Below are 16,228 nucleotides of genomic sequence, written 5' to 3'. Positions count from 1 at the left end.
TTTATTGTTGATTTTTTTTCTGAGTAAGAAAAATAAATAGTGAGGTTCTGTAATCATTTGCTGAAGAGTGCTATAAATACTCGTTGACAGTTACCTTTGGATGACTAGGGCTCCGAGTCCCAAGACCATGTCATATAGACAGTCAACTCTTTATTATAATGGAAGAGAGTCCCTTGGATCTTCCAGAAAGTTTTCATTTGGTTTAAGGATTTGAGGTTTTTTTTTTTTCTCTTGCATATAGGTTGGTGTAATGTTTTAGGAATTCAGAATATTGTAAAATTCCTATTACAGTAAGTCCTCACTTAAGTCTCAGTAGGTTCTTGGAAACTGCAACTTTAAGTGAAACAATGTATAACAAAACCAATTGTTTTTCCTCACCAATGTTATGACAGAATGACTTTGAACTCAATAAGGTTTTTCGAGGACTGAATTACGTTACATGTTGTTTTGCTTAAAGACCAGAACCTCTCAATGACATTAAATGAGGACTTGCTGTATTTATATTTAGTGTATCTTTTTATCAAAGGAAGTCTTCTTAGGATCTTTAAAAGTTTATACATCATTTACTGGCTTCTAATTGGTATATAAATATTTTCTTGAGCATAACAAAATGTTTTTCTTTTAAAAGTATTCTGTAGGCCAGGTGCAGTGACTCATGCCTCTAATCCTAGCACTTTGGGAGGCCAAGGCAGGAGGATCACTTGAGGCCAGGAGTATGAGATCAGCCTGGGCAGCATAGCGAGAGACCCTGTCTCTACAAAAAATGAAAAAATAGCCAGGTGTAATCATGTGCGCCGGTGGACCCAGCTACTTGAGAGGCTAAGGTAGGAGGATCACTTGAGCCCAGGAGATCAAGGCTGCAGTGAGCCATAATTATGCCACTGTGTTCCAACCTGGGTGACAGAGTGAGACCCCATGTCTAAGTAAATAAATAAATAAAAATATTCTGTAGATCTGATTTCTCATTTATTCTTTTTTTTTTTTTTTTTTTTGAGACAGAGCCTTGAACTGTTGCCCAGGCTGGAGTGCAGTGGTGCCATCTCGGCTCCCTGCAGCCTCCACCTCCTGGGTTCAAGTAATTCTTCTGCCTCAGCCTCCTGAGTAGCTGGGATTAGAGGAGTGCTCATTTATTCTTATGTGTGTTCGCTCCATAGTATGTTCAATCTGACGATGTTGGTTATGTTTAAAAATCACTACTTAAGTCAATGATTGAATAGAAAGTTGTTTGGCCCTTCTTTTCCATCTTAGCTCTTTACTTTATGCTGCGAGTGATCAGCATCATCTCTTGTACTTTTTCATTTTTCAGTGTACCATCCTGAGTAGAACTGATGTTTTTCTGTTTTTTCCCTTGGATGAGAAGGTAATTAATTGAAGGATTATTTAATTATTTTAAATTTTTCTCCTTTCCATCATCTAAAGTGAGTGGAGGTCCAACTAATATCAAAAAATAACAGAATAAATGTCATTGTTTGATAATGAAACAATTTTATTCTCGTTTGAGATATTTGAGAATTAATTTGTCTCGCCTCATATAAATTCAGGAAAAACTACATTTTTCTTTATAGGTCATGAAGAGGAAATGCTTTTCTTTTGATTTTCAGGGATTTTTTTTTTTTTACCCTGAAATATTGGACCTGGATTTTATTTTTGCCTTTTAGGCTACAGAGCACAAGCTGAGAGTTGGTTACTGTTACAGGAGAAGTAACTGTTACTGTTACTGTTACTGTTACAGGAGAGGAACTGCACCTGTTCTGCCTTCCCTGTTTGAAGTCTCCAGCTACTGCTGCAAAGTATGACTGCTCCTTTTTCCCAGTCATAAGAATAGAAGAAATATGTAATTTCTGGATTAGACAACTGGTTTATCCAGTATAGAAGACTGTGAAAATTCTCCACAGGGACCTTTTGTGGGAGAGCGTAATAGTTACATACTGGGACCTGAAAGATTAGGGATATATCCTTACCCTTCATTCTATCCTTTAACCTTATGTAAACATATAGTCTACTCTTTTGCTTATTTCATCCTGTGCATTTTTTTCTCCTAAAGTAACTTTTTGCTTGTCCTTGTTGATGTTCATTGTTCCACCAAAGGATGTATGAAGGTCTCTGAGAACTTTATCTGTTGAATACGTTCATTTTCACATTTTTCTCCTTGGAAGATGTAACATTATCTGTAGGCTTGGGGATTCGTTTACTGGTTACTCTGCTTTCGTTTAGAAAAATGACATGTAGAGAATAGAATAGGTCTAGATTATTTTAAAGAGCAAAGGTCTGTTTCCTTGAAATGGAATACAATATGTGTGTCTTTGCCTGAAAACACACGTACATATTTATATATGCTCCATATGCACAAAGGACATTTGGAATCATATATAACTCAAGAAGCCCCTGAGGTGATTAGAATCAGAGGGGTCAGAGAAGGAGAAGATATTTTACTTTTTCCCTTTATGCCCATTGTATTGTAATGTAATTAAAAGCTATTTTGTGTTGTGAACTTAATGTATACATAGTTGGTAATGGCTGGTTGTGGTGGCTCACGCCTGTAATCCCAACACTTTGGGAGGTTGAGGTGGGTGGATCACTTGAGGTCAGGAGTTCAAGACCAGTCTGGCCAACGTGGTGAAACCCCGTCTCTACTAACAATACAAAAATTAGCTGGGCCCAGTGGTGCACACCTGTAGTCTAGCTACTCAGGTGGCTAAGGCAGGAGAATCACTTGAACCTGGGAGGCGGAGGTTGCAGTGAGACGAGATCTCGTGACTGCACTCCAGCCTGGGTAACAGAGTAAGACTCCATTTCAAAAAAAAAGTTGGTAATATCTTATGTGTCGGGACATCTATACTACTTGTTTGAGTGCTAACGATATGGTAGAACAGTGCTACTGAATGTTAGGCTCGTTGATACTTTATCTTGTTTTAGTATCATTCATATATAACTAATATCCAGTTCGTGCATAAACCCTCCCTCCATTTCACTAATAAACATTTTTAAGAGTGTAAATGGTCACAATAAGAAACTTAAAAATCAACACAACAGAATAAAGTGAGAAGTAAGTTTCCTTTAAGCCCCTCACTTTCTTCTCCACTGTTAACTACTGTTACTGGTTTCTTGTGTATTTTCCAGAAATGTTCTATGCATATTATAATCAGCTCTATATATCTATGTGTGTGTATATATATATATACACATATATATGCACACATATATAAAATCGTACATCTAAAATAATATATATAATCATCCATATGTTTATATATGTATATGTATGTATATATAAAATCCCCCTCCATTACCCACCTTCCACAACAACATATAGAATCAAACTATATATGCTGTTCTGCAACTCACTATGTCCCTTAAATTCAGACACTAAGATTTATTTTCTATTCACCTTAATGTTTTGCAGCAAGAGTGATCCTTCTAACATACTAAACAGTTATGTCACTCCCCAGCCTTTGCTAGAAACTATTCATAATCTTCTTTTTCTCATGTAAAGTCCACACACTGTAACATGGCATACAAAACACTGAACCGACTCCTGCCTGCTTCTTCTGCTTTTTCTGTCGAAAATGTTGGGCTTATACCCAGAGTGCCGGTCATCCTGAACTATTTTCAGTTTCTTTTCTTTCTTTTTTTTTTTTTTTTTTTTGAGACAGAGTCTTGCCCTGTCGCCGAGGCTGGAGTGCAGTGGCGTGATCTCCTCTCACTGCAAGCTCTGCCTCCTGGGTTCATGCCATTCTCCTGCCTCAGCCTCCCAAGTAGCTGGGACTACAGGCGCCCACCACCACGACCGGCTATTTTTTTTTTTTTTTTTTTTTGTATTTTTAGTAGAGATGGGGTCTCACCATGTTAGCCAGGATGGTCTCAATTTCCTGACCTCGTGATCCACCCTCCTCAGCCTCCCAAAGTGTTGGGATTACAGGCATGAGCCACCGCGCCTGGCCATATTTTCAGTTTCTTAAGGCTTACAACTTCTCACCTGCAAACTGCTTCTTTTTTCTCACACTTTGGGTAATTCCTGCTTTTTTTTTCTTCTTTTAAAAAATGTATAATAGTCCTAATATTTATAAAAGTCCACAGGTCATACAAGATTCAAAGACAAGAAGCAAAGTACAATTAAGAACTTCACTTTTTTTCACATACATATAATGTCCAAAAGTATATATGCTTTAAAAAAAATGTGATTCTACTAACTTGCTTTTTCCCTCTTCCTCAATAAGATTATTACAGGATTTATTTTTAATTTTTAATGAAGATCCAGGTTATACAAGTAGTTTAAAATAATGAGTTCTACAAAGTTTGTTAAGAAAAACAGTAGTCCAGGTTCTGGTTCCAGATAAGATGGAATAAGCGCACTTCACTCTGTCTCTCCCACTGAATGCAGCTAAAAACCTGGGCAAAATTCTTGGAGTGGCTATTTGAGGACTCTGAAAAGTAAATTGTAGGAGACAGACTGGGGAAGAAGACCAAAATTCAAAGTACCATTGAACCAGCAGTGAGTTTACCATTTTTTTCTTCCAGTATGCCCCAGCCTGAACTTAATGTATCCTGCACCTTGGAAGTGAGCATTGACATGGACAGAAAATGCGTCGAGAGAAGTCTTCTAGTTCTGACTCAAGGAGGAGGAAAGGGGTCTCCTAATGCCCAGAGAAAGCATGGAAATCCTACATCTTTCTCTCTTTTTTTCTTTTCTTTATTCTCTTATACCCCGGCCTCAAACAGTCCTTGACAGTGGCTGCAGTGGCCTCAATGGGGGCAGGCAAGAGCCTAAAATAGAGGGAGAGGATCCTTCTTCTCAGATTGGAGGAACTGTGGTCTGAAGAGAGTTGGGCAAATCCCCACTGCTTTTTTTCTCCCTCTGCCATTCTGCTGCTTGGCCCTGTCTGATGTGAGCACAGTTATGGGAAGTACTCTGCAGAGTGGTGTTAATAAAGCCCGAGAGTTCTGCTGGAAGACTGGAAAAGGGGAGCCCCAGTGAAATGAAAGATTGTAGAAGAGGGAGGAACTTGGGACACTGACCACCTAAAGTTGCTTTTGGACTCCTGAGCTGACATCCAATCTGTGCATGCATGAGTCCAATCCTAAACAGCACATATGGACTTTGAGAATTGAATTATGGGATAGACCACTGCCCACATCCCAAATGGGAAACCACGTGGGGTGCTTATGGAACACATTAAATATAACTGTAAAGGCTTTGAAAACTGAATTGACATTAGAAATACAACCTACAGAAGGCCAGTCGGAACTTGAAGCATGAACTCAACTGGGTCAATTACTGGCTAAAGCAAAAATACCAACATTCTTGGTGGGACTTAAATAAGACCTTGAGTCTCATAACATAATATTCAAAATGTCCAGAATACAACCTAGAATCACTCAGCTTAGAAAGAATCAGACAAATCTGAATTCATATAGAAAAAGATAGAACACAGATGCCAATGCTAGGATCATACAGATGTTAAAATTATATTAAAAAGACTTTAAATCAACCATTATGACTTTGCTACAAGAATGAGCAGGAAGATAGACAATCTTAGCAAGGGAATAGAAGATATAAAGAACAACTAAATGGAATATTTAGACCCAAGATGTACAATTACAAACATAAAAAACTCACTGAATGGGCTCAATAGCAGAATAGACATGATAGATGAAAGATTCAGTGAACTTGAAAACAGATCAATAGAAATGATCTAATCTGAACAACAAAGAAAAAACATGTAAAAAAAATAAACAGAGCCTCAGTGACCTATGAGATAATATCAAAACATCTTAACATTTGTGTCATCAGCAATCCAGAATGAGACTGAGTTTAGTGCAGCAAAGATATATAAAGAAATAATGACATACAGACTGAAAAGGAGGAAATAAAACTGTTCCTGTTTGTGGATGACATGATTGTCTATGTAGAAAATCTCAAAAATCATAAAAACTTCCTAGAATAAGTGAGTTTAGCAAGTGATACAAGATCAGGCCACAAAAAGCAACCATATTTCTGTGTACTAGCAATGAACAATTGAGAACTGAATTTTAAAAAGTTCAGTAACTCCAAAAGAAATACGTACGGTATAAATGTAACAAAATATATGCAGGATCTGGGCTGGGCACAGTGGCTCACGCCTGTGATCCCAGCACTTTGGGAGGTTTAGGTGGGCAGATCACCTGAGTTCAGGAGTTCGAGACCAGCCTGACCAACATGGAGAAACCCTGTCTCTACTAAAAATACAAAATTAGCCGAGCATGGTGGTGCATTCCTGTAATCCCAGCTACTTGGGAGGCTGAGGCAGGATAATCGCTTGAACCTGGGAGGTGGAGGTTGCGGTGAGCTGAGATTGCACCATTGTACTCCAGCCTGGGCAACAAGAGTGAAACTCTGTCTCAAAAAAAAAAAAGTGTGTGTATATATTCTGTATGCTGAAAACTATAAAACCCTGATTAAAGAAATAAAAGAAGATTTAAATAAATGGAGAGGCATACCATATTCATTAATTGGAAGGTTCACTATAGTAAAGATGTTGATTCTCCCCAAATTGATCTATAGATTTAATGAAATAATAATAAAAATCCCAGCAGTACTTTTTGTAGTTATAGAGAAGCTGATTCTAAAGTTAATATAGAAAGGCAAAGGACCTAGAATAGCCAAAACAATGTTGAAAAAGAAGAATAATGTTGGAAAAAAAAACCACATAGAGAATAGATTTTAAGTGTTCTTATTAAAAATGTTGTGTTTGTGAGGCGTGTTATTAGTTTGAGCCATTCCATTGTGTATACATGTCTTCAAAACATCATGTTTATACAATAAAAATGTATAATTTCTGTCAATTAAAAAATACATAGACCCACATCTCTATAAACTAAGAAAAAAAAATTAACTCAACATGGTTGTACATTCCTGTAGTCCCCCACTGCTTGGGAGGCTGAAATGGGAGGATTGCCAGAGCCCAGGAGTTTAAGTGCACTATGATTGTGCCACCATACTCCAACCTAGGTGACAAAGTGAGATCCTGTCTAAAAATATAAAATATAAGCAAAGAAACTATATGATTTTAAAACTTAGTACAGAACTAGGATAATCAAGACTGTGGTATTGGCAAAGGGATAGACATATAGATCAACTGGAATAAAATAGAGATTTTGGACATAGGCTGACCCACACAAAGAAGGCCAATAATGATCTACAAAGTTGCAAAGGCAATTCGGTGGAAGACGAATAGTCTTGGTGTTGGAACTATCAGGCATCCTTTTACAAAAGTAATGAACCTCCGCCTAAACTACACACATTATGCAAAAATTTACTTAAGATGTACCACACATCTAAATGTGAGATATAAAGCTGTATAACTTTTAGAAGAAAACATGGAGAAGATCTTTGTAACTTGAGTTTAGGCAAGAAGCTTGTCAAATGACAACAAAAGCATGATTCATAAAATTAAAAAATTGATTATTTGGATTTCATTAAATTAAAAACTTTTCTTCCAAAAGACATTATGAAGAGAATGAAAAGACAAGTTACAGAGTGGAAGAAAAATATTTTCAAATCACCTGCAAAGGACTTATTTTCAGAATATATAAAGCACTCTGAAAACTCAACAATAAGAAAACAAACAATTAAAAATATTTAATAAGCTTTTACAGGTACTTCAAAGAAGATATAGAGTGTTAAATCAGTTCATGAAAAGATGTTTAACATGACTAAACATTAGGAGAATGCACAGTGAGATACCACTGCACACCATTAGAATGGCTTAAACTATACTTCTGACTGGCTGCAACCTGGGGCTCCCTTGATTCCGCCCTCCTTGGGTTTGATTAACGTGCTAGGATGGCTCACAGAACTCAGGGAAACATGTTTACCAGTTTGTTAAAAAGGATATTGCAAAAGATACAGATGAACAGCTGGATGAAGAGATGAATAAGTGTGAGGTATGGGGGAGTGGGGAGCTTCTGTGCCCTCTCTGGGTAGGCCACCCCCCCAGCACTTCCATTTATTCAGCAAACCAGAAGCTCACACATCTCATTGTTCAAGAGTCTTTATAGAGCTTAATCTCTAGCCCCTCCCACTCATCTTTCCTGGAGGTTGGTGGGTGAGGCTGAAAGTTCCAATCCTCTCTAAGCACTTTGTCTTTCTGGTGACTGGCCTTGTCCTGATTATATAGGGGCTTCGTCCAAGTTACCTGATTAACATAAACTCAGGTGTTATCAAAAGAGTAATAAATAACAAAGACATTTCTATCACTCAGAAAATTCCACAAGTTTTAGAAACCAGGTGACAAGTACCAGGGACAGAGACTAAATATATTTCATATTATAGTTGGTTGTTCCTGTCAGTGGGTTCCACATCCATGCATTCCACATCTGTGGATGCAACCAACCACAGATTGAAACTATTAGGAAAAAGGCTGGGCATGGTGGCTCACATCTGTAATCTCAGCACTTTGGGAGGCCTAGGTGGGGGGATTATTTGAGGTCAGGAGTTCGAGACCAGCCTGGCCATCAGCCTGTCTCTACTAAAAATACAAAAATTAGCTGGACATAGTGGTGCACGCCTGTAATCCCAGCTTCTTGGGAGGCTGAGGCACGAGAATTGCTTGAACCTGGGAGGCGGAGGTTGCAGTGAGATGGGATCAGTCCACTGCACTCCAGGCTGGGTGACAGAGCAGACTCTGTCTCAAAAAAAAAAAGAAAAAAGAAAAAAAATTAGGAAAAAAATATTGCATCTGTACTAAACATGTATAGACTTTTTTTTTTTTTTCCTGTAATTCCTAAACAATCAGTATGGCAACTATTTGCATAGCATTTACATTGTATTAGGTATCATAAGTAATCTAGAGATTATATATAGTCATGCATCATACAACAGCATTTTGTTCAGTGACAGACAGTGGTCCTATAAGATTATAATACTATGTTTTTAGTGTACCTTTTGCACGTTTAGGTACATAAATACTTACCATTGTGATATAACTGTCTATAGTATGCAATACAGTAACATGCCATACAGGTTTGTAGCCTAGGAGCAATAGGCTATACCATATAGGCCTAGGCATGTAGTAGGCTATACCATCTAGGTTTTTGTAAGCACACCCTATGATGCTTGCACAGTGACTAAATCACCCAAGGATGCATTTCTCAGAACGTATCCCTGTTGTTATGCAAAGCCTGACTGTATATGGGAGGATGTGCCTAGGTTACATGGAAAATAGTGCCCCATTTTTTTTTTGAGATGCAGCCTTGCTCTGTCGCCCAGGCTGGAGTGCAATGGTGCGATCTCGGCCCACTGCAACCTCCGCCTCCCAGGTTCAAGTGATTCTCCTGCCTCAGCCTCCTGAGTAGCTGGGATTATAGGTGCCCACTGCGATGGGGTTTCACTAGGTTGGCCAGGCTGGTCTTGAACTCCTGACCTCAGGTGATCCACCCACCTCGGCCTCCCAAAGTGCAGGGATTACAGGCGTGAGCTACTGCACCTGGCAGGTACCCCATTTTATATCAGAGACTTGAGCATTGGTGGATTTTGGTATCCAAGGGAGGTCTTGGAACCAGTCCCCCATGGATACCAAGGGACAACTGTATACCACAGTGGCATATAAGGTTTTAGCTTACTTTTCTTGTCTGATCATACTTCCCACCTCAGCCCACCTTAACTCGTATCAAGTCCTCTAGCCTGTCAGCTCTATTAATTGTTTATCACATGTACTTTGATCCTTTATGACTTTGTGGGTGACCTTCTTTTAGAATACTCTTCTCAAAAACTTGCAAAATCTAGTGATGTAATGCTCATGTGAAGCCTCATAAGCCAAATTTTTGAATCTTGTTTATATCCATAGCAGTTTATGTATAATATTATAGAACTCATACTGTATTACTTTTTTTGTTTACATATCTTGGCTGTGAACTCTTTGAGGGCATGGATCTTACTTAATTTATCTTGTATTTCTAGTGCCTAGTTTAGTACTTGGCATATAGTCGGTCGTCCTGTTTCTGTTCTGTCACAGTCTTTGTTTCCCTTTTAGTTTTAATACTTATAGACAAGGTGTTACTTGATTTTAAAATCTGTTTCTGTCATTTCCGGGCATAATGGTTAAGAGCAAAGGCTCTGGAATTAAACTGCTTCATGTTCTGGTTGTAATTTTGGACAAAGTAACCTCCCTAAGCCTCTATTTCTATATTTGAAAAATGGAGAATATAATAATACATCATTGGCAGGATTAAATGTATGTAACACGCTTGATATAGAGACTGGCATAAAATGTGTGCATATCATGCTTATTTATTTATTTATTTAGAGACAGGGTCTCACTCTGTCACCCAGGCTGGAGTCAGTGGCATGATCACAGCTCACTGCAGCCTTGACCTCCCAGGCTCAACTGAGCCTTCCACTGCAGCTTCCTGAGTAGCTGGGACTACAGGCATGTGCCCCCACACCTGGCTAATTTCTGTATTTTTTGTAGAGTTGGGGCCTTGCCATGTTGTCCAGGCTGGTAACTCCTGGACTCAAATAATCCTCCCACCTCAGCCTTCCAAAGTGTTGGGATTACAGGCATGAGCCACTACTCCTGGCCCATATTATGCATATTTTATTAGCCATTATTCTATTCATTTATTTACACATATTCGTTGAGCATTTAAGTCACTCTTTACTGTGCCAGGTATTGTGGGTATTCTGCCAGGTACTGTTACAGCCTAGCAGGTTCTTCTTGCCTGCTGCACGGAAAAAGCCAATACACTGAGACTGGTGTTGCAGCAGAGAGTTTAATAATTGCAGTGTGGCTCATTGAGGATGATGTGTGATATTTCTAAAATCTGCCTCCCTGAGAATTTGACAACTAGGGTTTTTAAGGATAGTTTGGTGGGCAGGGGGCTAGGGAATGGGCACTGCTGATTGGTTGAGTTGGGGATGAAATCACAGGGGTATTGAAACTATCTTCATGTGCTGAGTCATTCCCTGGGTGGGGGACACCTGGGTGGTGTCAGTTGGTTCACTAAAAAATATCTCAAACATCAGTCTTAGGTTTCACAATAGCAATGTTATCAGTAGGGGCAATTGGGAAGTTATAAATCTTTTTTTTTTTTTTGAGACCAAGTCTCTCTCTGTCACCCAGGCTGGAGTGCAGTGGCACAATCTTGTCTCACTGCAGCCTCCTCCTTCCAGGTTCAAGCGATTCTTCTGCCTCAGCCTTTTGAGTAGCTGGGACTACAGGCATGCGCTACCATGCCCGGCTAATTTTTGTATCTTTAGTAGAGATGGGGTTTCACCATATTGGCCAGCCTGGTCTCAAACTCCTGAACTCATGATCCGCTCGCCTCAGCCTCCCAAAGTGTTGGGATTACAGGCGTGAGCCACTGCACCCAGCCGGAAGTTACAAATCTTATCACCACCAGCTAGTGACTCCTGAGTAGTAGGCAATTACAAAAAGGCAAGTTAGGAAACAATGACTAGTTATTATTTAACTATACCTGAACCTTAACAGAATTCAGGCCCCTACCGTAATCCTGTTTTTGGCCTTTCATTACTTTTATAAAAGCAGTTTCTGTCCCCAGAGAGTGGGTTTGTTTTGAGAAGGGGCCATTGTCATCCTTGCTTTAAAGTTAAACTGTAAACTAAATTCCTCCCATAGCCAGCTTGGCCTGTGTGTAGGGATGAGCAAAGGCAGTTAGCTTGTGAGGTTAGAAGCAAGATAGAGTCAGCTATGTTGGATGTCTCTCACTGTTACAGTTTTTGCAAAAGTGTTTTTAGTACCAGAACAAGATAGATATGGTCCCTGTACATGACAGAAAAGTAGTCTTAAGGGATGGATAATACAAGGAAAACACTATTTAACTTATTTTTTATTGTTTCTTTGAAGCTGGAGGACAAGAGTAAGTTGCTAATGACCATCGTTTTATCCTTTCATTCTTACTACAATGTAATAGATAACACTGTTTTGCAAATATGTGTAAAATACATGTTAAGTGATCAACATGTACTGAGTGAATTGTGAATTATTGTGTTCTCCATTGCACCCATTCTTGCTAGCTTATACCCCCTTTTTAAACAAAAACATAGAGAATGAGAGAGCAGTCTTGTAACTGATTGATAACACAGGTGCAAAAAAATGGAGTCTTTTTTTTAACGGAAGGGGTCTTGCTATGTTGCCCAGGCTGGTCTCAAACTCCTGGTCTCACGCAATCCTCCCACCTTAGCTTCCCAAGTAGCTGGGATTATAGGCGAAGCCACTGCACCTGGCTTTGCTGAGTCTTAATTGTATTTATGTTTTAAGTCAGTTAGGAGGCAAATTTTTTTTAGTGTTTCATCAGTCTACCAAATCTTCGTCTTCAAGCTTTGGCCTGTTACTCTTCCTTACTTTCAAGCAAGCTCCTTCAAAGGCTGTCTGTCCTCATATTTCATATTCTCTTTACTCTTTAACCCATTATAAACTGGCTTCTGCCCCTTGACTCACTAATGACTTCCGGTTTATATTAGTATTTCTCAGCCTTTCTATGTACTTGTCAATGTCCACTTCTGCCCTCATGAAGTGTTCTTCTCCCTTGGTTTCTGTGATACGGCTCTCTCAGTTTCCTCCTATCTTTCAGGCTATTCCTCTGTTTCCTTGAGGGACTCTTATTTTTGCTCATGCTTTGAATGTTGCATTTTCTAGGGCAGGCATGGTGGCTCATGCCTGTAATCCCAGCACTTTGGGAGGCTGAGGCGGGAGGATTGCTTAAGCCCAGAGTTTGAGACCAGCCTGGGCAAGATAGTGAGACCCTGTCTTTAAAATAATAATAATAATTAATGTTTCATTTTCCAAATTATGTGCTTAAGTTTCTTTTCCTCTTATATTACATTCTTTTACTTGTCAATCTTCCATGTATTGTCCATGAACTAATGGTTCCTCAATGTACATCTGGAGCTCTGCCTTTTGGTCTCAGCACCAGGCCTGAACTTAAAATGTCTACTGAATTCACTTGATTGTCCTAAAATTCAACATTTTAGTATCCCTTAAAATCTATACAGCCTACTATATTCTCATATTTTGGTACAACTTTTCCTTTAATTTTTCCAATTCTAGTAAAAAACTACATCTTTAATATAGGTCAGATTTATCTTATTTTATCTATCTTTAATCCCCTTACTCTTTCTCCTGGATATTGTAACTATCCCCCAGAGTGACCTTCTCCACTAGAATTGACCCGTTTGTGGTCTACCCGCCTCATTGCCGCCACAGTGTTTTAGTATGTTATTCTTTATCTTAAAATCTTTTCAATACTTCTCATTACCCTGCAGTAGTTTTCAAATATCTATCCGTGCCCTACCTGCTTTAGGATCATTTAAAGAACTTTTGAGGCCAGGTGCAGTGGCTTATGCCTGTAATCTCAGCACTTTGGGAGGCTGAGGCGGGCAGGTCGCTTGAGCCCCGGAGTTTGAGACCAGCCTGGGCAACATGGTAAAACCCCATCTCTACAAAAAATACAAAAATCAGCCAGGTGTGGTGGCACACACCTCTAGTCCCAGTTACTCGGGAGGCTGAGGTGGGAGGATCAGTTGAGCCCTCCAGGAGGCAGAGGTTGCGGTGAGCCAAGATCATGCCACTGCACTTCAGCCTGAGCAACAAAATGAGACCCTGTCTCAAAAAAATAAAAAATAACAACGAACTTTTGAAAAGCTCATATTCGTTATCTTTCTCCACAGATTCTGAATCAATATAGAACTGAGGAATCTTTAAAAAGTTTTCCACTGCCTTCGGGTCAGTGGTGTCAAAAAACAAAAATAAAGTTTTCCGGCTGGTTTTTATAAGTAGCCAGAGTTGAAAAACACTAACCAATATATGTGGCTCAATTCTTTTGGGGGGTCTTTGCATGCTTTTCTTTAATGAGATTTCTACTGTACCCCTGCTCCCCTCTATGCCCCAGCCAGCACTTTTTTGGGTTTCTCAGATGGAACTCAGGTTGAAAATCACTGGGCTAATCCACATCAGTGAGGCCCAGAAAGATTGTGTGTCTCGCTGAAGTCATAACAATGAGTACCATAACATATCTAAAATTCAGGGTTTATATTCCTAACATAGTTCTTTTTTATTGCTCTTCTGTGGCTTCATATGTATTGTATCTGGGCAGGTTGATCTGAATTGACCACTTAATCTTTTCCTCCCTAAATAAATTACCATACATTTGTTTCCTCATTCATATATTGTTTATTTATTCATTCAAATAATCATTTATTTGACCACACAAAGGAATAGTACAGTGCCTGGGAGGAGAAGAGGTAGGTAGAAAATTTGAATAATATAAGTTTTCTGTCCTTAAAGTTCTCAAGATGTATTTTATGTTCAGTCATAAAACACTATACAGAAAAGCAAATTATTAATTTTTTAAGAGAAACCATAGTATATTCTTTTCCACTGTTTTCTTTTTTTATCCAGGGAAAGACCATGTTTGTAGATTTATTGGCTGTGGGAGGAATGATCGATTCAACTATGTGGTCATGCAGTTGCAGGTAGGTTACCTTGAAAACGTATGTTTAAATCCTTCAGTTTTGATCAAAGTATACAATTACAATGAATATGAATAAAAAGTAACAACATTCTTAGTACCATGTGAGAATGTTTTATACTGTGCAGATGGAACTTTATTTAAACAGACTTGATACAGATTTTCCAAAAATGAAATAATTGTCTTTGTCCGCTATTTGAGTTGACCTGTATATTTACTGATTGTCATCTTTGCAGTTTTCGATCCCTGCGTGGATGAGGGGATATAATGTGAATCTTGACCCTTCCACCCTTCATAACCTTAGGGGTTCCAGTTTTCCATTTGTATTCTAAAGTATTGTCTTAGTCTGTTTTGTGCTGCTGCAGAATACCCGAGACTGAGTAATGCATAAAGAACAGACATTTATTTCTTACCATTCTGGAGGTTGGAAAATCCAAGATCTAGGGACCCACATCTTACAGGGGACTTCTTGCTGCATCATTCCATAGTAGAAGTTGAAAGTGCAAGTAAGTATGCGCATGAGCAAGGAAGGTGAAGAAGGGGTCCCAGCTCATCCTTTTTATCAGGAACCTACTTCCAAGATTACCCCACTTCCACACCAAAATATGTCTCAAAATAAGACATATATATGGCCAAAAAGCATATGAAAGAATGTTCAACATCACTAATCTTTACAGAAATGCAAATCAAAACCACAGTAAGATACCAGCTCACACCAGTCGGAATGACTATTATTAAAAAGTCAGAAAATAACAGATGCTGGTGAGATGGTGGTGAAAAGGAAACACTTATACACTGCTGGTGGGAATATAAATATAGTTCAGCTACTGTGGAAAGCAGTCTAGAGATTTCTCAGAAGACTTAAAACAGAACTACCATTCAACCTAGCAACCCCATTACAGGGTATGTACCCAAAGGAATAAAATCATTCTACCAGAGAGACACATGCACTTATATGTTCATTGCAGCACTATTCACAATAGCAAACAAGTGGAATTAACCTTACATGCCCATCAATGGTGAACTGGATAAAGAAAATGTGGTACATGTATACCGTGGAATACTACACAGCTATAAAAATGAATGAAATCATGTTCTTTGCAGCAACATGGATGCAGCTGGAGGCCATTATCCTAAGCAAATTAATGCAGGAATAGAAAACCGAATACTGCATGTTCTTACTGATAAGTGGGAGCTAAACATTGAGTACACATGGACACAAAGAGGGGGACAATAGACACCAGGGCCTAATTTGAGGGTGGAGCAAAGAAGGAGGATGAGGGTCGAAAAACTACCTATTGGATACTATGCCCACTACCTGTGTGCCAAAGTCGTTTCCACACCAAACCCCAGCAACACACAATTTGCCCATGTATCAAACCTGCACGTATGCCCCTGAATCTAAAATAAATATTGAAAAAGAAAAGAAAAACCATAGCAAGTCTTGACTACTTGAAACTTTAAACAGTAGTTGAGATAGAGGAGAAATGCCATTCCTTTTTCTTTTTCTTTTCATCAGTAACATAACTCTGTTCCCTATATATTTTTTTTTGAGACAGAGTCTTGGTCTGTCACCCAAGCTGGAGTGTAGTAGTGCAATCTTGGCTCACTGAAACCTCCCTCTCCCAGGTTCAAGCGATTCTTCTGCCTCAGCCTCCCAAGTAGCTGGGAGTACAGCCGTACTCCACCATGCCCGGCTAATTTCTGTATTTTTAGTAGAGATGGGATTTCATCATGTTGGCCAGGCTGGTCTCGAACTCCT

General features: G+C 39.0%; 1 protein-coding gene across 9 annotated transcripts in view; it reads left to right on the top strand.

Annotated features, from left to right (window-relative positions):
* The window catches only part of TTBK2 (tau tubulin kinase 2), a 175,647-nt gene that overhangs the window by 67,733 nt on the left and 91,686 nt on the right, over positions 1–16,228 (top strand). For all 9 annotated transcript variants that reach the window (XM_054532666.1, XM_054532665.1, XM_054532664.2 and 6 more), the window contains one exon: positions 14,397–14,470. In XM_054532666.1, coding sequence (XP_054388641.1) covers positions 14,397–14,470 — 74 coding nt within the window. The remainder of the gene's footprint in view (positions 1–14,396; positions 14,471–16,228) is intronic.

The sequence above is a fragment of the Pongo abelii genome, chromosome 16, assembly GCF_028885655.2.
Source record: "Pongo abelii isolate AG06213 chromosome 16, NHGRI_mPonAbe1-v2.0_pri, whole genome shotgun sequence".
NCBI lineage: Eukaryota > Metazoa > Chordata > Mammalia > Primates > Hominidae > Pongo > Pongo abelii.
Note: the sequence above shows the minus strand (reverse complement) of the source record. Positions and strands in the feature narration are given on the sequence as shown.